General features: G+C 37.6%; 1 protein-coding gene across 2 annotated transcripts in view; it reads left to right on the forward strand.

Annotated features, from left to right (window-relative positions):
• The window catches only part of ATRNL1 (attractin like 1), a gene marked incomplete at both ends in the record, with an annotated part of 457,232 nt that overhangs the window by 21,321 nt on the left and 411,220 nt on the right, over positions 1-24,691 (forward strand). For both annotated transcript variants that reach the window (XM_081105368.1, XM_081105367.1), the window contains 4 exons: positions 5,042-5,170; positions 6,925-7,133; positions 18,717-18,891; positions 21,664-21,751. In XM_081105368.1, coding sequence (XP_080961494.1) covers positions 5,042-5,170; positions 6,925-7,133; positions 18,717-18,891; positions 21,664-21,751 — 601 coding nt within the window. The remainder of the gene's footprint in view (positions 1-5,041; positions 5,171-6,924; positions 7,134-18,716; positions 18,892-21,663; positions 21,752-24,691) is intronic.

Below are 24,691 nucleotides of genomic sequence, written 5' to 3' on the forward strand. Positions count from 1 at the left end.
ACAGTGGTCTGTTAACACTCTTACCTACCCCTTCTTGACACTGAAGGAAACTTCTGTAAGGTAATTAGCAGATGGGATTTAGTATATGACCTTGAAGATAGAACCAGTGACTTCTCATTAGCAAGTGTTCCTGTTAGGTGTCCGGAGGGAGATGAAAATATCCTGCTTATTGAAAAGCACTGTAGTGGGGCAGTTTAAATGTCATGTAATCCACCCTGGCTGGTGTGCCTGGGTTGGATCTTCATCCATTATACCAAGAGGTGTCTGGTTTGATTCCCGTCACAGCACATATCTAGGTTCCAGGTTTAGGTTCCATCCCCGGGTGGGGAGAGGGCACGTGTGGGAGACAACTGATCGATGTTTCCTCTCACATCCATGTTTCTCTCCCCCTTCTTCTCTCTAAAATCAGTTTAAAAAATTAAATGCCATGTAATCCTCACAAGGACTTTGTGGAAGAGTTACTGTTATCCCCATTTTACAGTTGAGAAAATTGAGCCTCGGAGAAATTAAGTTTTACATATAATAGATGGTAGGGTCAGGATTAGGACTTGATAGTTTAGTGACTTAAAAGCTAAATTGTATGTTGCTAAGAATTCAGAATCTAATTGTCCATATTATCCCAGTTGCATAAGTATTTCCTATGTGACAAATATTTGATAACCCACTCAGTTCCAGAGGCTGTCATAAGCCTGGAGGGTGTGAGAAATAAGATAAAGAGTATTGCAATGACTTAGATACCAACTACCTGGGTTTAAGCTAAACTTCATCCGTTGAGTGCACAGCCCTTCATAAACCTTAGCTCAGATACCAGCTGCAAGTTCAGGAGTTCCCGAGGTCACTTATGCTTCTGATCAGCTGGCTACAAATTTAGGAGTGCCCACCCACTATAGGTTCAGTAATTCTCTGGAATGACTCACAGAACTCAGGAAAGCACTGTACATATCATTATAGTTTTATCATGAAGGATAAAAATCACAGCCAGCCAAGTGAGGTGACCATAGGGAGAGTCTGGGAGGATCATAAACAAACCATCTGTGTCCTCGGGATGTGTCACCTTCCCAGCTCACTCGTGTATCTCCATTCAGGAGGCTCACCTCAGCTACAGGTGTCAGAGTTTTTATTGGGCTTTTGTTATATAGGCCTGATTGATTGAACCATTGGACAGAAGGCCCAGCTTTATCTCAAGCTCCCGCCCTCTCTCTAGAAGTCAGATTGATTTCTTGTGGCTCAAAGCTTGGACCCTTTGATTCACTGGTTGGTCTTTTTGGTGTAGCCAGCTTTCGTTAACACAAACTATCAGGGCCAATGGAGAATAACAGAGACACGCCTATCCCTTGGGAAACCCCAAGGATTTGGGGGATATATCACTACACAGTAGTTAGCCACTGGTAGCAACATGTAAATAGAGCACACAGCACATTAAATGTAATGATCAGATTTTGAAAAGAGCACACTATGATTTCAGAAGAAGTAAGTAATTCTTCATGGTGAATTTCATCATGAGCAGAATGATAGGCAAAGTATGAGGACCAGGTAGGATGTCATTTTGATAGAGAAAAACATGCACAAAGGCATAGAGACACTAAAGTATATTACAGTTTGGGATAATAGATAGTAGTAAGTGTTTTGAGTAACTTGATTATAGGTAATGTGAAGGATAGGTAGGAGCCAGATTACCCACACACCGTAGTCAGCAATATCTACTGAATGCTCATTATGTGACGGGCAGGGTGCAAGAGTGCTTCACATACATTAACTCATTGAATCCTTACAATGACCTGATATTAGGTATTGTTACTGCTATTTTAAACGAAGGATTGAGGCATAGAGAGATTCTGTGGGTGACCCAAAGTTGCCTCTCGGATAAGTGATGGAGTCAGAATACGAGGTCAGGTTTTGTAATCCCTTAATCACTGCAGTATTGCTTTCTTGTATATCACACTAAAGACATTGGACTTTGTAGGCAAGACTTTTTTGATTTTAGAGAATGGATTGGATTGAAGTCTTTGAAAAAATGTTTTTATTATTTCAGAGAGGAAGGGAGAGCGGGAGAGAGATAGAAACATCAATGTTGAGAGACAATCATTGATTGGCTGCCACCTGCATGCCCCACAACTTGAGCCCACAACCCGGGCATGTGCCCTGACCGGAAATTGAACCATGACTTACTGGTTCATAGTTGAACGCTCAACCACTGAGCCATGCCAGCTGGGCAGTTTTCTTTTTTTTAAATTGTGTGCTGGACAATGATGTGCTGGGCATCATGTTTGTAAAATCATATGTAGCAGTAATTTGAGACCTGAAAGATACTATAGTCCTACAGAGGGTGCCTGAGGATGCTAGCAATCCACAGTCAACTGAATCCAAATTCAGGTATTGAGGGGATTCACATCCAAGCTGCAGGGTGGTCCCCTGGAGGCCCTGTCTTTTATTGGTTCACTTTTATTTCTATTCTTTGGGGGTCTCTGGTCAAAGAGAGGGCCCTGGCTTCCACTTTTTGTTTTCCTAGCTCTGTGTCTCAACCTAGTTCAGTGATGGCGTACCTATGACACGCGTGTCAGAGGTGACACGCGAACTCATTTTTTTGGTTGATTTTTCTTTGTTAAATGGCATTTAAATATATAAAATGAATATCAAAAATATGTCTTTGTTTTACTATGGCGCAAATATAAAAAAATTTCTGTATGTGACACGGCACCAGAGTTAAGTTAGGGTTTTTCAAAATGCTGACACGCCCAGTTCAAAAGGTTCGCCATCACTTACCTAGTTCCTTAGCTCTTCAGCCCTTACTTCCAACTTTGAAATCAGCAGTGCCTATGAGGAGAAATGGCCCCTTGCCTGGGATCACCCTCTTCGTAGTTCTCCAGTGCATTCAGGCAGATTTGTTTGTTTTTATATAATTTGTCATTTTTCTAGCTGACGTCAGTGGCAGGGCTGGTTGGTCCAAATTGCTTGTGCTATGCAAGAGGTGGAAGCCCTCATTTATTTAATGCCTTTAAAACACTTACAAACAACCAACCAAGCAAATAAATCTGTTCTTTTTATCTGTTTCAGAGAGATTAACTATTTTTATTATAAAGGCTTGGGCGTGTTATTTTTAGCCGTGTACTCATTTTGATATCTCACTGTGACAATGAAAAATATATATGTGCAACTAAGATTGGTGTTATAACATTTGAATTCTATGGACAGTCTCCATTTAAAATTTTTTGTTCCTTCTCAAACATAAGCTAGTAGATGTAATAATTATTATTAAAGCATCAGGAGTGGATTACTCTGTTTGCTTCTGAGACTGCATTTGCCAAATAAATCATTTGACTATAATATTTGCTGCAGTCTTTTCGCAGCAAGGGTTCAGGAATCTGGAGACGGGGCTGTGGCATAAATGAAGAGACTATATAAGAAATATAAATTTGGAAGGCATTGGGAGAGCCAGACGGATACCTACTCTCTAGTGGAGTGGTTCGCTGACTTTTCCATCCCCTTTGCTTTTATTTACTAGAATATACATATGCCCTTTAGCAAAGCAAACACACATATCAAAGGTAAGGTTTGGTAAACAATAAAGGATTATCAGGTTAGGGGGACTTCCTTCAGCTGTTCAGCCAGCAGCAGGTTATAAATAATAGGCAGATTTTCAGCCCTGCTGAATATCAAAGTACATCAGCCTTCTGAGGGACTTCTCACATTTATTATGCTAACTATTGTTGGTCTTTGCCTCCAGCAATATTTTATTTTGTTCTGCCAAATTTGAGGTAATCAGTTCCTGGTGGTGACCAAATGCTAGCTTAAAAGTCACTTAAAGGAGCTGACTCCTTGGAGTGGTGTAATTTGTTGTTAGCAGCTTCTTTTCTCTCAGATTGCATGTTTCTACAGACTTAAAGAGAGTAGTGTGGTATAAGTAAATGAAGATCTGGAATTTTCTCCAGGAACAAATTGGCTTAAAAAAGAAGTACCAGTTATTAACTTTATTTCTTACTTTTGCACATGTATATCCCCCACAAATTTGTTTTCTTTTGTGTGCATATGGCCTTGAGTGAGTAACAGTATATTTGCAATAGTTCTGTATTAATATAATTGGTATGAGCATGCAAAATTTTAAAGAAATATAAAAAGTATATATTCTTACTGATAGATGACGTAAAATACCTGGAGTAGTATATTGGAAGCGGACAACTTTAATGAGGATGTCATTGCAGTCCCTTAGTTCGTGTGTGGTGTTCCTTCTAGCTTCACCAGAATTTTTTTTTTTTAGGATTTTTATTAAACTTTATTTGAATTAAGTGACACACATGGAAGCAACATCTCAACAGATGGAAATAAATGCTACTAAGAGTATGATAGTTGTCAATTTTTTGTGTGCACTTGAATTTAAGAAGGGGGTGTAAGGAAGATTACAGAAAGTGGGAAAAATCAAGGCAGGGATCATTATCAAAAAAGTGGTTGCCAACCTTTCAGACCTCATGGACCACCAGTGGTCTGTGGACCACCAGTTGGCGACCGCTGATCTAAAAAACGACACAAGGCGTAACATTAAAAAAAGACTATGGGTAAGGGGGAAATGGGCAGTTACTGTTTAAGGAGTACAGAGTTTATGTTTGGGATGATGAAAAAGTTCTGGAGATGGATAGTGGAGATGACTGCACAACCTTTTCACCAGAATTTTTAACCAGGGGGAAAAGTAAAGCCACCGGTCACTTGAATACCAAGGTCGCTTTAAGTGGAGGTTTCATATGACCTTAACTAAAAGACCCTCTTAGAGTATTCGGACAGGGTGGGTAGCAGGACAAAGGGAGAGATGGGGCATACAGTCCGAACAGTGAGAAGAAAAGCGGAGCGTGGTGGCCTCAGAGTGGGTGTGAGCGTGCTGGCTGCTGTACAGGTGATGGGCTGAGGACCCGTTTGAGCTCTGTTCTCCTAGTTCGCCCATTCTCATGGAGATTCTGAGTGATCCTGATAAAGATATTGTTGAGTATGTTTTATGTGATTGACCGTCAGATGTATACTAATACACACAATGTTTAATTTTCCTCTCCCACAGTGGTTTGATAGTCCCCGAGATTCGGGGAAATGAAAGTGTGCCTGAAGTCGTTACAACGTCCGGCTACGCACTGTTACATTTTTTTAGTGATGCTGCATATAATCTCACTGGTTTCAACATTTTTTATTCGTAAGTAATTTTTCTGAAATTTCATATTGTAAGGATTTATAATTCGACTTTTAAGAATTTACTGTTTGTTTTTGTAGATATATATGAGGAGCGGACTAGTGTGTGACATTTCAACATCATAAGTGACATCAAATATTAATAACATGCCTCAGAATCCTGTCTGAGCTCACATTAGGATTAATCCTAAGTTTCGGGACATTGGTAGCACGTTAAGTTGGGTTGAAAATTAATTATGAAATGTAAAATTATTGGTAAATGATTAAGGGAACAAATATTAACTAGGGTAACGTTTCTCGTAGCAGGAACTCCTCTGCCCTCCTGTGCTTCAGGTGTGGGGGCTGTGTTCGCAGTCCTCTGTATCCAGACCAGACTGGATGCTCTGTGTACACTATATTCTTTATTTCTCATCCCAACAATTCTGACCTGTGTGCATTTCCCTGTTTTACGCAGGGAGGAATTGAGGCTTTCATAGATAAGGTACTGCCTACATCACTGTCTCCTCTAAAATAAAGTATTTATTGAGCACCTACTGTGTGTCTGACACTCTATCCATTTAAAAAACAATCTTGGAGTCCAAGGGTGAAGGGAAGTAGCCGGAGACACTTTCTGATGCCATTACTAGAACAGCACAGAGGAACTCCATACATTTTCTCCCCTTTTCTTTACAGGTGTAGAGAATGATATTTCTTTATAAGTGTAGAGAATTTTTCACCGGGAATAAAACATTCTAAATATCTTGAATCAGCAATTTATTATAGAGTTGATTTGTCTCAAGTATGTATACAAGGGAGAATAAATATTCAATAGACTCTGTTAATCAGTTAAGAGCCTTAAAATAATATTTGACAAACATCTCATCCTATATAGTAAAAGGGTAATATGCAGATTGACCCTAACAGCAGAATGACCAGAACGACAACTCAACCACTCACTATGAGGCTCACTGACCACCTCTTGGTCCCTTTCCTTGGCTGGCAGGCTCCTATCGCCCGATGGTGAATGGGGAACTGGGGGTGGGTGGCAGGGCACACGGGTAGCACCAGGCCAAGGCCCCCACCCTGCCAGTCACCCCCGCCCCCCGCCACACAGAGTGACCTGCGATGGGGGTGGGGCTGGCGAGTGAGCAGGAATGGCCGACCTCTTGATCCCTTCCCCCAGCCGTTAGACTCTGATCGCCCGATGGCAAATGGGGAACTAGGGTGGGTGGCGGCAGGGGGCAGGGCCAGCTGCGGGCAGCCAGGGAAGATGGCCTTGGTTGCAGGCCAGGCCTAGGAACTGTACCTGAGCATGAATTTTGTGTGCCGGGCCTCTAGTTTCTGTATAACAGTGTATAGATGGTAGCATGCTATTTAAATATTATACAACCAAATTATATCTTGGTTTCTCATGTAACTTCAAGTATTCATGAATTTAATTTTTTTCTGTAAAATATATATTCAAAACATCTGCATTCTTAAGCCTTTATAGAGCATTGTATGTTTAACTACGTGTATCTGCAGACGTTGCTTGTGTAGCCCTTGGAAGTTTGACGTGTCTGTGGCCACATAAACTCATTGGATGAACTAAGGCCAGTTGAAAATAAATGTAACTGAATTGCATTAGGGATAAAAGGGTACAGAATAAAAAGTTGACATCACATTGTGAAATTGTGTTACATATATAAGAAGACATACAATTACAAAGCCTACAAAATAGCAACCAGACTTCTTTTTCAGTTTTCTTGAATTTGAACATACATGAATTATGTTTTACAGAATCAACTCTTGTCCTAACAATTGCTCTGGCCATGGGAAGTGTACAACGAGTGTCTCGGTTCCAAGTCAAGTATACTGTGAATGTGATAAATACTGGAAGGGCGAGGCCTGTGATATTCCCTACTGTAAAGCCAATTGCGGCAGTCCTGACCACGGGTACTGTGACCTCACAGGGGAAAAACTGTGTGTCTGCAATGATAGTTGGCAAGGTAAGCATGCATGGTGTCATGGATTTGGAAATGGATTCATATGTTTAAGAGATTAACGCGAATCTACACTCGTCTGTTTTGCTGTAGTTTGCAACACCCCAATCTCATTTCTTTGTTTTGTTTTTTGAACGTTCAATTAATAATCAACTCAATAGTTTGTTTCTTCAAAATACTATTGGTATAGATTTTGTCTATATGCTGTTTTGAGAATCAAGGGAAGTTATATATGAAGCTCTTTTTAAATTGTAGGTGTGTGATCATTAGGATATTCTGTGATTTTTTTGTTGCCTGAATTTAACACGTGCTGCATTCAAATTTGATTTGTAATGTCTAGCAGGTTATTGCAAAAAAATAGATGCCTATGTTAAACTTATGTTTTAGGAAATACTGCCCTCCTGTGGTTATTTTAAAAACTCAGCATATTTAAAAAGTTGATAAGAGTAAAAGAAGACATGCTAGTATGTAATACTTTAAACAATAAAGAATTTAAATAAAATAAAAAAACCAAAAATAAAGAGTATTTCAGTTGCTTATTGCAAAAGATTCCCGAGGAAGCATTTCTAAATAGTTTTTATAAATATCTATCATTAAAAATTACTTTTGGACTACGTTGAAGAGTTTTAGTCCACCTAAGTATTTGAGTGTAAAATAATAAATTTTGTCATTATGGAATTAAATGAGGAGATAGGCCTGTTATTCCTATACCCACCCATCTGTAGCTTACTATGTGCTAATTATATTTACATATTGAGAGATTGCTTTGTGCAAACATATTAATCCTGTTTATAAGGGAACTTTGATTCAGGAAATACATATTAGGAAGTGACATGTTCACCTGTTATAATTTGGTGGTAGTAATAAGCAGTAGTTGCTATCAGACCTGTCTAAGGAAAAACCAAAGGGAATGTGGTTCTCATAGTCGTATTCATCATTCTTGAGATACATTTTAAAAACGTGCTACTGAGTGTGCTGAGTACTTCAAGGAATTATTAGGCTCTGTATAAATGATGCCCATCTTCAACCCATGTTATCTCATAAAAAAATCAGCTACTCCAACCACACAAAATACCAGTGATTACTTACTGAATTGAATTTGATTGCCTAGTATGATTATGACAGATACAAATTTCTTAATGTTCTTTAATTATAGGGCCGTGTCTCTTATTAAGTGGCTATTTTAATAATTTGTGACCTTCCTTCTCCTAAAAAGTGCCTGGAGGTTATCTTTTTCTTTTCATTTCAGTCTTGAAACTAAAATAATCTTCTTTTCTAAGGAGAGAATGGTGTATCAAGAATATATTTGAATTAAGACTTGAGACGTACAGGTATAGTTTATACATGTGGTGCTTTTCAAACTGCCGTTCATTCTTCATTTTATTTCACCAGCCTCAGAAACACAAGGGGACACTTATTTCATACTGTTCTCTGTGGACATATCTGGCCTTTTCTGTTCTTTACTTTTATTAACCCTTTGAAACGCTGTATTTTTTTTTTTTTTTGGTTTGTCATATAGATCTGGTTCAGACTATTATCTTTTGCTTTTCTGCCTTTGGTTTATTGGCCTTTCGCATTTTATTATTCTCCTCAGTAATGCCTCAAATAATAAACATTCCTGATTCTTGTATGTCTATAAGCAAATGGAAATGGGGATGTAAAAGCAGTGATAATAGGAATAGTGTTATAGAGAGACATATATTGTTTATAATTGTGAAATATGATAGATATCAAACACAGTCTGTACTGGTACTGATTCTTACCAATGACAGCCCTGGTCTCTGAGCTGAGCTGGGTATTTGAGGGGGGGTGCTTGATGAAAGGGAGATTGTGCTTCTTTCGGGACAGGCCGTGTGCAGACCGGTCCTTTGAGCTTCAAACCTAATCCCTGAGTCTGTGTTTAAGGAAGTTGGGATTATGACAAAAGTTATTAGTGGGAAAATGAGGTTTTTAATTCAGAGATGTAGAATGTGGAGGAATCACGGAGGGAAAAAAAGAGATTTGTTTCCAGGACATCTGGGGAGTGATGACAGAACTAGAGATCTTTGAAAATGAGAGCTAAGGAGGCACGCTTCTGAGGTTCAGAGTCCGGCAGTTTTTTGTAATGTGTTATTTGAAACCGGATTCTTTGGGTTAAAAAACAACAGATTGTTGCTACTGCTATTATATTTTAACTAGAGGCCCGGTGCACGACATTCGTGCACTGGTGGGTTGGGAGGGGTGGATCCCTTCAGCCTGGCCTGTGCCGTTAGCAGTATGGGAGCCCTTGGGGAATGTCCGACTGAAAGCTCAGGCCCGCTCCCCACCACTGCCACTGTGCTTGCCAGCCGTGAGCCGGCTTGTGGCTGAGTGGTGCTCCCCCTGTGGGAGCGCACTGACCGCCAGGGGGCAGCTCCTGTGTTGAGCATCTGCCCCCTGGTGGTCAGTGCACGTCATAGCGACCGGCCGTTCCGATGTTCGGTCAATTTGCATATTACCCTTTTATTATATAGGCTCTTTTATGTTGGTTAACTTTAGTTGTTCTGGTTGGTTCTATGCTAATGTACAAAACCAAGTGTTGTGTCCTGGAAATTGAGATTTTTTTATGAGAACACAGAGGGAAGCCTAGCTTGCTGTCGAGTCTTGAATTCCCTCCCTCATATTTCTGTGTGCTTGTCCCACTGGTCCGCACATCGCGTTTTCTCAGGTTGGTTTGACTGTGAACCCCCTCCTAAGACTGCTGCTCAGCCAACACTCCACTTCCCCCCTGAACTTTCTCATCTAACTCTTTCTTTCTTAACTATTTGCTGTCACTTTTAAAATCATTTGAAGCATTTTCCCAGATCACACAGAAGTATATATTAAGGATAGAAGCACCATTAGAGTCAATTGTCCCCCTTTTCCTGTAGAAAGTAATTACAAAACCCTAAAACAAAAGTACCAGAGAAAATAGAAAATGCTAAATGTGGCAGTTTGAAAAGCACACAAGTTCATTGTCTGATGTTTACTTTGGTCATGTATAGATGTGTCAATGATATATGCATATTAAAGAGATTACTCAAAGGATGGGGACCTGTGTGGACTTATCAGCTTCTGTGACATTTTTCACATAATAAAGTTTGTAAACATCTTATTAAGTCAAAGGAGGGAAAAAGGCAACTTTGAGAAGCCTTTATGTTCATACTAGTGACCCGTCGCGCGAAATGGTTATATGCTTTCATGGGCCCCTAATTTATAGCACCTGTCACATTTAGGGTTGTGCGATCCTTTGATTATCTTTCCTACTTGCACGTGAACTCCATGAGTTAAGAATGATTATGTTTTGATCACCTTTGTGTCCTCAGCACTTTCTGTAGTCCCTGACATATAGTCAATTTTTTCCTTTTTTGAATGAATGAATGAATTAAAGATGTGTTAGATTGCTAGTGCCGTTCAAGATAGATGTTTTAGAAGACTAATATCCAGTACATTATGTCATTTGCTTGACATAGACAACATAATTTTAAATATTGAGAGAAATGATAGAATTTGAGCATCTGGTTCTTGGATCCTTTGTCTTGTATTTGTTGCAATCCTTTGGTTTTAAATTTTAACACTTGCCATTGGGTGGCAGTATTGGCTACTAGAACACACTTCAGCTCCCTGGCATTATTCAGGTTGTAAAAACGTGGTAATTTTGTTTGTTTCAGAAAAATAGAAACTCAAACGCATAAATATTTTAATCCTAAAGAAATATTTCTGGGTTAGTCATATAACATGTTAGGACATAGTTACTTTAGGATAATATATAAGAACTCTGGGTCCCAACACAGTTCACACCTAGGTTCCTTTTTTTTAGAAGTTTACTTAATTCCTGAATACTTACAGCCACTTGTTTTGTTGCTTCTGACTTAGATAAGCAGGATAAGTAAATCCTGCTCTCAATCCTAGCTAACTCCGTGTTTGTCATTTTCAACTAATCAGAAGGAAAGTCTGCTGAGCTTTGTTTTAAGCCTTCCACAATTGAAAAATAATTAGTTGGAAACCACTGAACTTTGCTGATAGAAGGGCAGTTTCTTTTCATCTTATAATAATACCAGAGGCCCGGTGCATGAAATTTGTGCACTGGGGGGGGGGGGTGTCCCTCAGCTTGGCTTGCACCCTCTGCAGTCTGGGAGCCCTCAGGGAGCGGAACTAAGCTGGACATCCTTAGCACATCCTTAGCGTTGCCGCAGAAGTGGGAGAGGCTCCCGCCACCATCGCTGCATTTGCCAGCCTGTAAGCCCGGCTTCTGGCTGAGCAGTGCTCCCCCTGTGGGAGCGCACTGACCACCAGGGGCAGCTCCTGCATTCAGCATCTGCCCCCTGGTGGTCAGTGCATGTCATAGCGACTGGTTGTTCTGCCAGTCGATTTGCATGTTGGCCTTTTATTATTTAGGATAATTGATCTAAACTGTAAGAACCAAGTATTCTTGGGACATACCAAATCTAATGTTTACCACTCACACAATTCATTGTTCTTTAAAATTAAAATATTTTCAAAGTAGATGTAGACATTTAAAAAATACACATTAAAATGGATTCCTGGCCTTTAGAGATTGGGTTTATGGCCTTAAGAATGTTTAGAATGGAGCTTGAAACAAAATAAAATTTCTCTAATGATGTTAGAAGATAGGACTCTTGCATTGTTGTTATCCTATTTTTTGCCTGTTATTGGAGCACTTCAGATTCATTACAAATATTAAATCATAAGACTATTTCTGGAATGTTACAGGTAAGTTACATATACTTCTCTTAAAATCTCCTTTCTCAGCATATTTCTCCCTTCTGTTAGTGATCCAATTTCTGTTTAGGAAATTGCCTTTCACTTGTTGAGAGTAATCTTGATGGTATGAGATTTCTAGATACCTGCCTATTTTAATCTCAATTTTTCAGCTTCTTTTTAGAATTCTCTGAATTTCTCCATATTTTTTCAATAAAATCCCATTTTTCCTAGCCAAAATTAGTTTCTGTGGCTTAAAACCAAAGAAATATAACTGATATCCTAAACCTAGGGATACAGTTAGAGAGTATATATATATATATATATATATTTTTTTTTTTCTTTCTTTCTTTCTTCTGTTGTTAGAGTTATTTAAAGTAACAGAAGTATATCTAAGGTGTAGAGTTATTTACATAAACACAGCCTAACAACCTGCATTTGATATTAGTTCAAAGGTAGCAGTACTTATGTACATTTTTAATTGAGAACTGCAAAAAGAAGATAAATGAAATTTGGTCTTTTACATATGTGCCTTGATAGAAAAGAAATATATATTTTCTCATGATGGCATAAATTAAATATGAATTTGAAGGTATGAGCCAAAACTGTCAAAAAGAAGTCTCAAATTCTGGAGTAAGATTTTTCTCCCTGAACATCCCTGTTTTGACTGGATCACGTTTTGGTTTCTTTACCTACTTTAAATGATATAAGGAGACTCCACTCAGACTCTTTCTTGCTTTCAGAGATCAAAGCCTGCTATTAAAATATTAATCAGTAAATATTTATCTCATTGTTGGAGGAGATAAAATTTTACTGCTAGGTTTTCCATTCTGCATCTTTGTACTTAGCAGTTGTAGTTTTTCTGGAAACATTATACATCAGTACATTCATCTGTTCATAAATGTGGGGCACCTTAGGGGAATTACTGTTTCACTCACTTCAAGTCATTGCATTTTTTATCCTTCTTTATGGAAACAAAGTTATTTTGTGTAAAATAAATACGATTTTTGTACTGATTTCCATTTCCATTATAAAATCAACGATAGATTCCTTTAGAGAAACTTTTTCTACTGTAAAACAGTTATAGCTTGTAGTTATAATGTGGGGAAGGAAGAAAGAATGTAATTCAGTAGTTCTGGGATTGCTTTGGAAAACCTTTCAAACTTTGTAGTACTTTCTTTATTCTAGGTTTTGTCTTTGGCAATTATTTGCCAATTGGATTTGCGATTATAGGATTGATTTTTTTTTTTTTGCTTGAAATTTTACTTTTTTGGGGGACAGGTATATTTATAATATCTGATAAGACTAGTCTTTATTAACCTATTTTGCCTGTAGACTTAACTATACTTAGTATAATTGTGTATAAAATGGGCTGAAACCGGTTTGGCTCAGTGGATAGAGCGTCGGCCTGCGGACTGAAAGGTCCCAGGTTTGATTCCGGTCAAGGGCATGTACCTGGGTTGCGGGCACATCCCCAGTAGGAGATGTGCAGGAGGCAGCTGATCGATGTTTCTCTCTCATCGATGTTTCTAGCTCTCTATCCCTCTCCCTTCCTCTCTGTAAAAAATCAATAAAAATATATTTTTTAAAAAAAGAGAGGATTTACTTAATAATAACAATTAAGTTAAGTTACTATTATGAAGCTTTTGTTATAGTATTAGGTATTAAGTACAATCTCATTTTATCATCACAGAATCCTCTGTTCTTCTAGGAGTGATCTCCACGATTAAACTGAAGCTTGGAGGAGTGAACTCATCCTGCGTTTTACAGCTAATAAGTGGGAAATCTAGGCTTGCTACCTGCTCACGCTCCTAACCTTTTATAGCTCTAAGGTTCTATTCATTCATTCATTCATTCATTCATTCAATTGTATACACTGAGGCCAGTCATGTAGGGGTTGAAGGCTATATTAAGGATTTTTTATTTTAAGTCTGATGGAAAATTATGGAAAGATTTCAAATAGGGAAATGATAGGAGTGCATTAATAATTCTAGTTATTCTGGTTGCCTTGTGGAACAAGAATGGAAATAAAGATACCCGTGTGGAGACTATTGTAATGGTCCAGGTCAGAGTGGCTGGTGGCTTGGAATAGGGTTAGTTGTAAAGGAAGAGATCAGTGGCTGGAGTCTGATAGAGGTGATAGAATGTAAAAATACTTAGAATTGTAAGGTGGGGATACTCAGACAGTCAGAATGGGTGCTGACCTTGGGCCTGGAGCAGGGCCCTGGAGGAGCCGTGCTGGCCATTAGTTGTCCATTGTGGGGAGGTCTGTGGTCGGTGTCACCTCTGGAGGGGTCAGGGCAGCTGGGAAGGGAAGGCAGCACCCACTTCATTGAAGCATTTCCACGTTTGAATAGTCACAAAGGCTGTGTCCCTGCATACCTCATGGTGTCAGTCCAGGATTTATTGCTGGATTGGGTTTGCGGTGTGGGAGGAAGAGAGAACTCAAGGTCTTTGCCCTGAGCAACTGGGCGAATGAGTGCCATTTACCGAGATGATAGACATGGTGAAGGAGCAGATTTGGGAGAGAAACGTCAAGATTTTAGTTTTGGATGAGTTAATTTTGAGATGATCGTTAGACACCCAAGTGGAAATGTCATGAAGGTAGTTTGACTTCACGTCTGGAATTTAAGAGAGATTGTGGGGCTGGAGATACACAGTTCAGTGTGAACCATGCATAATTCTACATTCTTTCCCCACAAGATCTGTCTCTGCAGCCTGTCACTAATGCCTGAAGTTACAGCATTAGAAATTCATATATGCCATTTGGATTATTAAACTACACATAACCCGTGGAAAAGGTGGCATATTAAATCTTTATGAAAACCCACTGTGATGTGAATCATTTTATGACATCCTTTTCGGGGCAGCTGAGGTCTGCCTACCATGGGGAGATTCCCATGCTGATGGATGGAAGTGGTGCAGGGGTCATGCAGAGAGGTTGCCTCAGAAGGCTTCCCGTGACATGTTTATAAAAACGGAGTCCTGGGTCTGGCCTGTGTTGCTCAGTGGTTGAGCGTCTACCTATAAACCTGGACGTCACAGTTGGATTCCCCGTCGGTCTGGGCATATTGCCCAGCTTGCAGGCTGGATCTCCAGTGGGGGGCATGCAGGAGGCAGCCAATCAATGATTCTCTGTCATCATTGATGTTTCTATCTCTTTCTCCTTCTTGCTTCCTCTCTGAATAAATGAAAAAATATATTTTTTAAAAAAGGGAGTCTCAGATGGCTTTAAATGTAGATTTCAATGTTTGATTTTTAATGCATGGCGAAGGCTTTGTGTTTATAAAGCGTTCTTTATATTCATTTGTGTTTTAAATTAATATTCAGTTTGTAAATTTACATTTCAAATCATTTGTCATAGAATGCAGAAAGCTACAAATTAAGACATTCAATCTTCCTTTAAACTTTTAAGTTCTATTCATAAAACTTCCATTCTATTTATAAGCTTATGAGAGTAAAAGACAATCTGTAGAGTTTGGCTATAGACTGTTTCTTTTAATGATCTCTAGAAGTTACATAAAATGTGGTAGCAAAAAAGATATAAGAAGAATATTGACTGCTATTTTCTTTTGTGTAGAAAAATGAGAGTCATTTTAGATTACAGAGTAAGATTTAAAAAAATCTTTGTAATTCTGTTTCCTGTATTAAATAATATTTAGTTTAAATAAATTAAATTAGTTATTAGGTATCAGTTTCCAATAACTTATACAACTTACCATTTGGCGGTCACAGTTCTGAAATTGGTTTCATTGGGCCAAAGTCAGGGTGCTGTCAGGGCCATACCCCCCTGGAAGCTTGGAAAGAACCTGACCCTGGACTCTGCCAGCTGCTAGAGCTGCAGTCCCCACCTCTCTCCCGGCCTCCTTTCCTTTCCTCCCTCTTCAAAATATGCCGCCCAGGGTCCTGCATCAGCGGCCAAAGCTTTTTCTTCTGTGGTCACATCGCCCTCTCTTTGTAGGACACCTGTGTTTACTTAGATAATCCAGCAGAAACTGCCCAGCTCAAGATCCTTAATTTAATCACATCTGCAAAGCCCCTTTGCCAGATAAGGTGACATCCCCAGGTTCCAGAGATTAGGACCCGGCTATCTTTGGGGGCTAGTACTCAGCTTTCCACAGCCTTGCTCTGAAATATTTTGCTGTAGTGAAGATTTCATAAAGATATTACTGATTTCAATATATCCCCAACTCTCTTAAGAATTTTACATGGCGGTAATCCCTATCAAATGCTGTCAAGAAATACCCTGGTATTATTTGACTGCATCCGACTCTGTGCTTTCAGATGTTAACAGTTTTTAACATTCTATTTACAAAGAATTTCAAATTTATAGAAAAAATTTAAGAATAACAATAGCAAAGAATATTAAAATGTCCTTTAACCAGTTCACCTGTTATTAAAATTTACCCTATTTGCTTACTATTCCTGACTTACATGATTTAAAATAAATCCATATTTCCTTCTTAAGAAAATAAAATACAACAGTGTGGTGACTGCAAGGGGTAGCTGGGGGAGGGAGGGGTAGGAGGATATAGTGGGTATAAATGGTGATGGACGGAGACTTGACTTGGGGTGGTGACCACACACTACAGTGTACAGATGATACGTTGTAGAATTGTGCACTTGAAACCTATATAATTTTGTTAACCAGTGTCACCCCAATAAACCCAATGAGAAGGAAAAAAAGAAAACAAAACTTACACCAGTAGATATATTAGTTACATATAATGTCCATCTGCTCTCATTTCTCTTCAGTTAAATTAGAGGTTGGCAAATGTTTTTGTCAAGGGCCATGCATTGTATTGTAAATATTGTTGACTGTGTTGACTGTATGATCTCTGTTGCAACTACTCAACTCTGCTGGTGTAATGCAAAGGCAGCCATAGACAGTTCTTAAGTGAACGAGCATTCTGTGTTCTAATGAAAATTGATCTAGATTAACAGGGGTTTGCCTGGATTTTGCTCATGGGCTGTTGTTTGCCACCCCAAGTTAAACGAGTTCTAAGTGATTCAGAATTGTAGTTAAAAAGGTTTTTTTGTTTTGTTTTTTAATAAGTGTGTTCCTTTAATTTCTTCGATTGCCATAGAATGGGTCAGAGAGTTTTCGTTCAAAAATAATAAATTTTTAAATATCTGACTTAAAGGATTGTGTCATTATCAAAGAGATAATCTCTAGGGTGTACTTAGTTGCACTTGAAAAAATACAGACTCACAGAATGTAAGCTTTGGAAAGGACTTTGAGGATGAATGAATGAGTGAATGAATGAATGAATGAATGGGGAGTGAACAGATAATTGATGAAAACTGTATGGAATAATGTTTCTCCAATTAGGGTCATTTTGGAAGTTTAAAATTTTGTGATTCAATGATAATCTATAATTTTTTGGCATAGGCAAATTTAAGATCAAGCCATTGATCTTATAGTTGAGTAAAGATGCACTTGATTGCAATGCCAGCCTCTGTATTGACTAAGTTGGGATCAAGTAGTATCTCTTATTATTGGCTAAAAAGAAAATGATTGAAATGTGCTGATGCTCTGATGACAAGCAAAGGTCAAATGCTGATATGGCATAATGTATGAATTAAAAAGGTTTATAAAGGGTAGAAGAAAGAAAAGTGATGGCAAAATTATCTTGTCAAAATAATGTAGATATCCTAAAGTTATGTGGGAAAAAGTACTATAAAAATTAATATCACTTCATCCTGGGGCCAATTATTTAGTGTGAGCAAAACAGTATCATTTATCATATGAAGTAAACATATTTATTGTTTTTAAAAGTTCATTTACATGTACATATAATTTATAAATTTATGCTGATTTTATGCTGGGGTCCAACCCCAGCAGGTCCAGGAGTCCCCAAAGGTGTGGACGGAGTTGGCGAAGAAGGAATGACACGGAGACAGAGTTCAGTTGATCAGCAGCCTAGCCAGGATCTCTAGCCAAGTTCTGGTCAGGATCTCCAGCGAAGTTCTGGTTAGGATCTCCAGCCAGGTTCTGTGTCCATGTTCTCTTGCTAGGTTCTCCAGCCAGGTTCTGTCCAGGTTCTCCAGCCAGGTTCAGTCACCAGGTTCTAGTCAGGTTCTCTTGCCATGTTCTATCCAGGTTCTGTAGCCAGATTCTGTCTCTAGGTTCTTCAGCCAGGTTCTCTTGCTAGGTTCTGTCTCTAGGTTCTGTGGCCAGTTTCTGTCCAGGATTCTTTGCCATGTTCTCTCCAGCGAAGTTCTTCTGTCTCTAGGTTCTGTGTCTAGGTTCTGTGTCCTGTTGTCTTGTTACATCTGTATTTATACCAGTTGATTCCAATCCTATCAATCTCTATTTCAAAGGTTAGGGCGTTTCTTATCTCCATTCCAGGGAGTAAAGATTATGTAGCTTAAGCATGATTGTTCGTAGTTAAAGTGATTAATTACCCGCCTGGCACTTAGTTAAGAGGTTTTATTCCCTCCCTAACTTCAGGGGAAAATCCCTACCTGGGGAAACAACCTTTCTCAGAGAGGTGACCTTGGTTAAAACACATAGTGCCAAGAAGGTGAGCAAACATATTAAGAACAGTATGCCATATATGCCAGGTCCCTTGAAACAGCAAGCATGGACCGGCTCCCGGCACATGTCTAGTAAGTGATAGAACTAGGATTATTTCAGATTTTGTGACATTTATTTGAACGTATGTGAGTCTGATTGAGTATATGATTTGGCTCCCTGTAGGCATTCCATATCATGTTAGAATTTCCCCTGTAAGTTGTAGTTTAGATCATTTATTATGTACATTTATTACTATGATGAGCATTGAATTACTAATTCTCTTCATCCATATATTCCGGTTTATAATCGAAGTTCTTTGTAACGCACTGTGTTGTTTGATTTTTTTATAGGCCCTGATTGCTCTCTGAATGTTCCTTCCACTGAGTCGTACTGGATTCTGCCAAATGTCAAACCCTTCAGTCCTTCCGTAGGCCGCGCTTCCCATAAAGCGGTTTTACACGGGAAGTTTATGTGGGTGATTGGTGGATATAGTTTTAACTACAGTTCTTTTCAAATGGTCCTGAAGTAAGTATGTTTTCCAGATTTTCACAATCTATTATTTAAGCTGAGTTTTTGGTAATAGGACTATCCTAAGTGCCTATTTTATTGCTGTCAAAATTTATGAATATTTTTGTGATAGTATCTTTGTTACATGGAACTTGATTTGAGAATCTATGAATTCAATATATCCATCGTTAAATATTTGTCATTATGCATATAGATTTGTTTTGTATAGATATTTCATAACCTCTCTAGGGTGCTGTTAATAAATTCTGAGTAAGAAAATATTAATTAAAGTAAGGTGAGGCCAGGCCTGTATCAGACATTACGAATCCTGTCACATAATATTGTTTTCAGAATGAAGTGTAATTGCCTATATAAAAATTCTGACCTGTAAATTAATTTTTCTGAACTTTTTGACTTTGAAATGATTTTACAAGCTTTTGTTGGGAGAGAGTGCCTGTATTGTAAAATAGATCACTCATTTGCTGATGTCTCCATGGAGACTATCCTTTGCATGATTGGATGTTGCAGGGACCACATGGATGGCAGCTTACCTGATTTCTTTTCAACTGGTGATTGTATTTTATGAACATTCAATAATAGAACAAAAGAGCAAAAAGAAGAATAATTTGATTATCAATGTTGTTTTCAGGAGTGATACTCATAATATGTAACAACTGGTGCAACTTGGGCACCAACCAATCAGAACTGACCCTAGACAATATACCATAATGGTGTGTACCCAATAGGTTGCCTGATGCAGCAGAGAAATACACAGGACACCCAGTAAAACTTGAATTTCAGATAAACAATGAATAATTTTTCAGTATAAGTAGACCCTTGCAATATTCTTTTTTGATTTTGTCCCAAATATTGTATGAGTTCTGCCTATACTAAAAAATTATTTGTTGTTTATATAAAATTCAGATTTAATTGGGCATCCTCAATTGTATTTGGTAGCCCTATCCACTAACAATATTAGTCCTATTAATGTTGGGTATTTTAAAATTCTACTGCTTATAAGAAGAGATTGCTTTAAAACTATGATTGAATATGACTCGAATTAAAGTATAAAATAAATAATTTATGTAGGGAGGGAGAAAGTTTTAGGTACATATTTAAGTAGACAATTAGAATTCTATAACACAATATATAATGGATAAAATATAGTAGAAAGAATTGAAAGAGTTGGTGGGATTAAAATGAATTGCTAAAATAGGAAAAGAACATGAAGAAATGAGTTTTAAATGTGGAAACTAAAAGGAAATTAACTATGATTAATGAAAATGAAAAGTCTGTGAAAATAAAGTAAAATGGTTTTTGCATTTTTAATGAGCTATAAGAAAGAACAAAGAAGAATACAAAAGACCAATGTGATCCACAAAGCCCAAGATGTTTACTCTCTGGCCCTTTTCAGTAACTTGGTGGAAAGCAGTGTGTTAGGTGCAGATGCTGGTAGAGAGGTAGACGTAGCTGAGTGAGTCTGTGAAAGTTACGTTCTGATTGATTCTGTTCCCTCATTTGTTTCATTCACACGTATCTTCTAATTCCAGTGTAGGAAAGAAGTTAACCATAATGCTGAAAACAGTTGTTGGTAACCTTCTCTTTTTGTGTGTGAAGAGGGCTTGCTTGCTTTCCCTGATAAGTTGGAGGAAGAAAGAGAAGAGATGGTAATTGATAGTGAGCTTCTTAAACAAGGTCCTAGTCAGTTCTTGGCTGGATGCTTCCCTCTATATTTTGCCAAATTGAAGAGATGTGAGGGTAGAAGTATGATGGTGACAACTGAACTGGAATTCGCTTAGATAAGCATTTGAGATTCACAGCTTGGAACTTCTATTTTCATATATATATTTTTAGAGCAGACGAATAAAGATTAATTTTCATTTTTATCCAGTAATCCAGTAGTACCTTCTTTTTACAGAAACTTCTATCTTACTAGATTCATGTCACACAATCTCAAATGATCAGTAAACAAGATATGTTTGTGTGTAGGAAATAGGTACTTCTTGGTTAACTTATACAATGCTGAGCTACATGCACGTAAAAGAATAAAATTGAATACATAAAGCAAATGGCTATTTTAAAAATGGAGAGAATTTCCATCCATTTCCAAAGGAAAAAGCTGGCTCTTTTTTTTGCTTCTGCGAAATTTATTATTATTATTATTATTTCATTGAATTTATTGGGGTTATATTGGTCAATAAAATTATACAGGTTTCAAGTGTACAAACCTACAACACATCATCTGCACATTGCATTGTGTGTCCATCATTCAGTCTAGTCTCCTTCCATCACCATTTATCATCCCCCTTCCACCTGCCTCCACCCCCCTTCCCAAAGGTAATCACTATTAGTTGACTGTCGGTTCCATGAGGTTTTTTTTTTGGTTTAATCCCTTCACCTATTTCACCCACCTCACTAACCCTTCTCGCTTCTGAGAGCTGCCAGTCTATTCTCTCTCTCTCTTTTTTTATTTAAAAATACAGACCAGCTTACTATTGTTTAGGTTAAGCAATTGGCTGAAATTATTAAAGCAATTGAACCAATTAATTCCAATAATAAATAGTCAAGTTAATGTATACTATACATTTAGGTGGTTGAGTCCTAATTTAAAGTAGGTATATCTTGAATGTCTATGAAAAACATCTAATATGGTACCTGAAATTATGAGCTTGTTATTTATAATTGTTTTGAATTTAATGAATACTTGAATACAGACAAAGAAAACATATGCAGATTGAAAAACCAAACAGGAATCTTAGATTATGAAGTTATTTCTTTTCTTGGTTCTAGTTACAATTTAGAAAACAGTATATGGAATGTGGGAACTCTGTCCAGGGGACCGCTCCAGAGGTATGGACACTCTCTTGCTTTGTATCAGGTATGGATCTTGCTTTTTAAATTAAATTTAAAAAAAAAATTTGAGTTCACTTTGGTGGAAAAAATACTAAATCTCAGATTTATTTCAAACACCTAATGAGAACAATAGATCATATGGATCACAATAACTTGAGATGTCACAGACTCATACTGTTTTAGTAAAAAATTGATTTTTTAGTATGATTCGCCATTGAACAAGAGAAGAAGCAAAGATTGAGTTTTTGTCCTTAGCTTGATTCCTAGTCATCAGGTCAGTCACTTTTCTTTTTAATTGTGGTAAAATTAAAATTTACCTTTTTAACCATTTTAGAGTTCAGTGGCATTAGGTAGGTACATTCAAATTGTTGTGCAACCATCACCACCATTATCTCCAGACTTTTTTTGTCTTAAAGCTGAAGCCTTATACCCATTAACAGTTCCCCTCCTCCAGACCCTGATTGCCATCATTCCACTTTCTGTCTCTGTGAATTTGACTACTCTGGGGACTTCGCATACGTGGACTCATACAGCATTTGTTCTTTCATGACTGGCTTATTTCACCTAGGATAATGTTCCCAAGGTTTATCCATATTGTGGCCTGTGTCAGAATTTCATTCCTTTTAAAGCCCGAGTAATAATTCCTTTTATGCACATACCACATTTTGTTTATTTACCCATCGATAAATAACTTGTTTGCCTTTACCTTTTTGGCTATCGTGAATAATGCTGCTATCAACACAGGTGTACAAATATGTGGCTCCTGTCGCTATTTTCAATTTTTGGGATAGAAATTGCTGGATTATATGATAATTCTATTTTTATGTTTTGAATAATTTCCATATTGTTTTCTGCAGCTGCTGCACCATTTTACATTCCCACCAGCACTGCACAAGGGTTTCAATTCCTCCATGTCCTTGTCCACACTTGTTATTTTTTGGAACAGTTTTATTGAGATATAATTGACATTCCATATAATTCACTGATTTTAAATGGTTATAATTGAATGGTTTTCAGTGTATTCAGAGTTGTGCAACCATCTCTTGAAGATTTGTGCCAAATTGCAGACTTTTGCAATCAAGTTTAGAACATTTTTATCACCTCACAAAGAAACCCTGTATCCTTTACCTATCACCCCAAACCTCCTCATCCTCCCAACCTTAAGCAGTCATGAATCTACTTCCTATCTGTGTTGATTTGTCTACTCTGGACATTTCATATAAATGAGATTGTGTACTATGTGGGTTATGACTTGCATATTGTAGCATGTATCAGTACTTCATTTTTATGTCTAAATAATATTCTATTGTATGGACATACTACATTTTGTTTATCATTTCATCAATTCATGGACATTTGGGTTTTCACCTTTTAGCTCTTATGGAACAATGCTGCTATGATTTTTGTGAGGACATATGCTTTCATTTCTCTTGAGTATACTAGTATATTTAGTATTGGAATTGTGGATCCAGTGGTAACTCTATGTTTAGTTTTTGGAGAAACTGCCACGGTTTTCCAAACTGGCTATACCATTTTACATTTCCTTCAGCCATGTATGAAAGTTCTAATTTCTAGGGATTCTCACCAGCTCTCATTAGTATCTGTCATTTTTATTAAAGCTGTCCTGTTGAGTGAGAAGTGATATCTCTTGTGTGTTGATTACATTCCCTGTTGATGAATGATGTAGAGCATCATTTCTTGTGCTTACTGTCTGTCTGTATTTTCTTTGGAGAAATGTCTATTCAAGTCCTTTGCCCGTTATTAAATTGGGTTATTTGTCTTTTTATTACTGAGATGTAAAGAGTTCTTTATGTATTCTAGGTACAAGTCCCTTATAATTTGCAAATATTTTCTCCCATTCTGTGAGCTTTCATTGTCTTGATGGTGTCGTTTGAAGCACAAAAGTTTTTTGTTTTTTTAATTTTGATGAAATCCAATTTATCTTTTCCCCCTTTTGTTGTTTGTGATTGTGGTGTCATACCTAAAAATCCAGGATCGTGAAGATTTACTCCATGTTTTCTTTTAAGTGTTGTGTGCTTTGGCTCTTACATTTAGGTCTTTGATTAATTTTGAGTTAAATTTTGTATATGGTGTGCAGTAAGGGTTCAAGTTCATTCTTTTGCATGTCACTATTCAGAGTTCTCTTAGCACAGGGGTGGGCAAACTTTTTGACTCGAGGGCCACAATGGGTTCTTAAACTGGACCGGAGGGCCGGAACAAAAGCATGGATGGAGTGTTTGTGTGAACTAATATAAATTCAAAGTAAACATGATTACATAATAGGGTACGGTCTTTTTTTTTTTTTTTTTTAGTTTTATTCATTTCAAACGGGCCGTATCCGGCCTGCAGGCCGTAGTTTGCCCACGGCTGTCTTAGCACCATTTGTTAAAGAGACTATTCTTTCTCCATTGGCTGTCTTAGCACTCTTGTCAAATATCAGTTGGCCATCTTATGTATGGATTTATTTTTGGACTCTCAGTTCCATTGATTTATATGTCTGTCTTTATGCCCGTAGCATACCCTCTTGGTTACTTTTTCTTTGTAGTAAGTTTTTACATAGAGAAGTGTGAGCCCTCCAATTTTTTGTTTTTTCAAGATTGTTTTGATATTCTGGGTGCCTTGTAATTTCATGTGAATTTTAGAATCAACTTGTCAATTTCTACAAAGAAGTCACCTGGAATTCTGTTAAAGATTGCATTGAATCTGTTGTTCAGTTTGGAGAGTATTGCCTTCTTAATAAGTCTTTTGACCCATGAACATGGGATGTCTTTTCATTTATTTAGATATTAAAAGATTTCTTTCAACAATGTTTTGTTGATTCCAGAGTAAGTTTGGAATTTCTTTTGTTAGATTTATTCCCAAGTATTTTATTTTTTGATGCATTTGAAATGGAATTTGTTTTACTTATTATTATTTTTAGATTGTTCACTGCAAGTGTATAGAAATATAATTGATTTTTGCACAT

This window comes from Myotis nattereri (assembly GCF_964212035.1).
Source record: "Myotis nattereri genome assembly, chromosome: 13".
Lineage (NCBI taxonomy): Eukaryota > Metazoa > Chordata > Mammalia > Chiroptera > Vespertilionidae > Myotis > Myotis nattereri.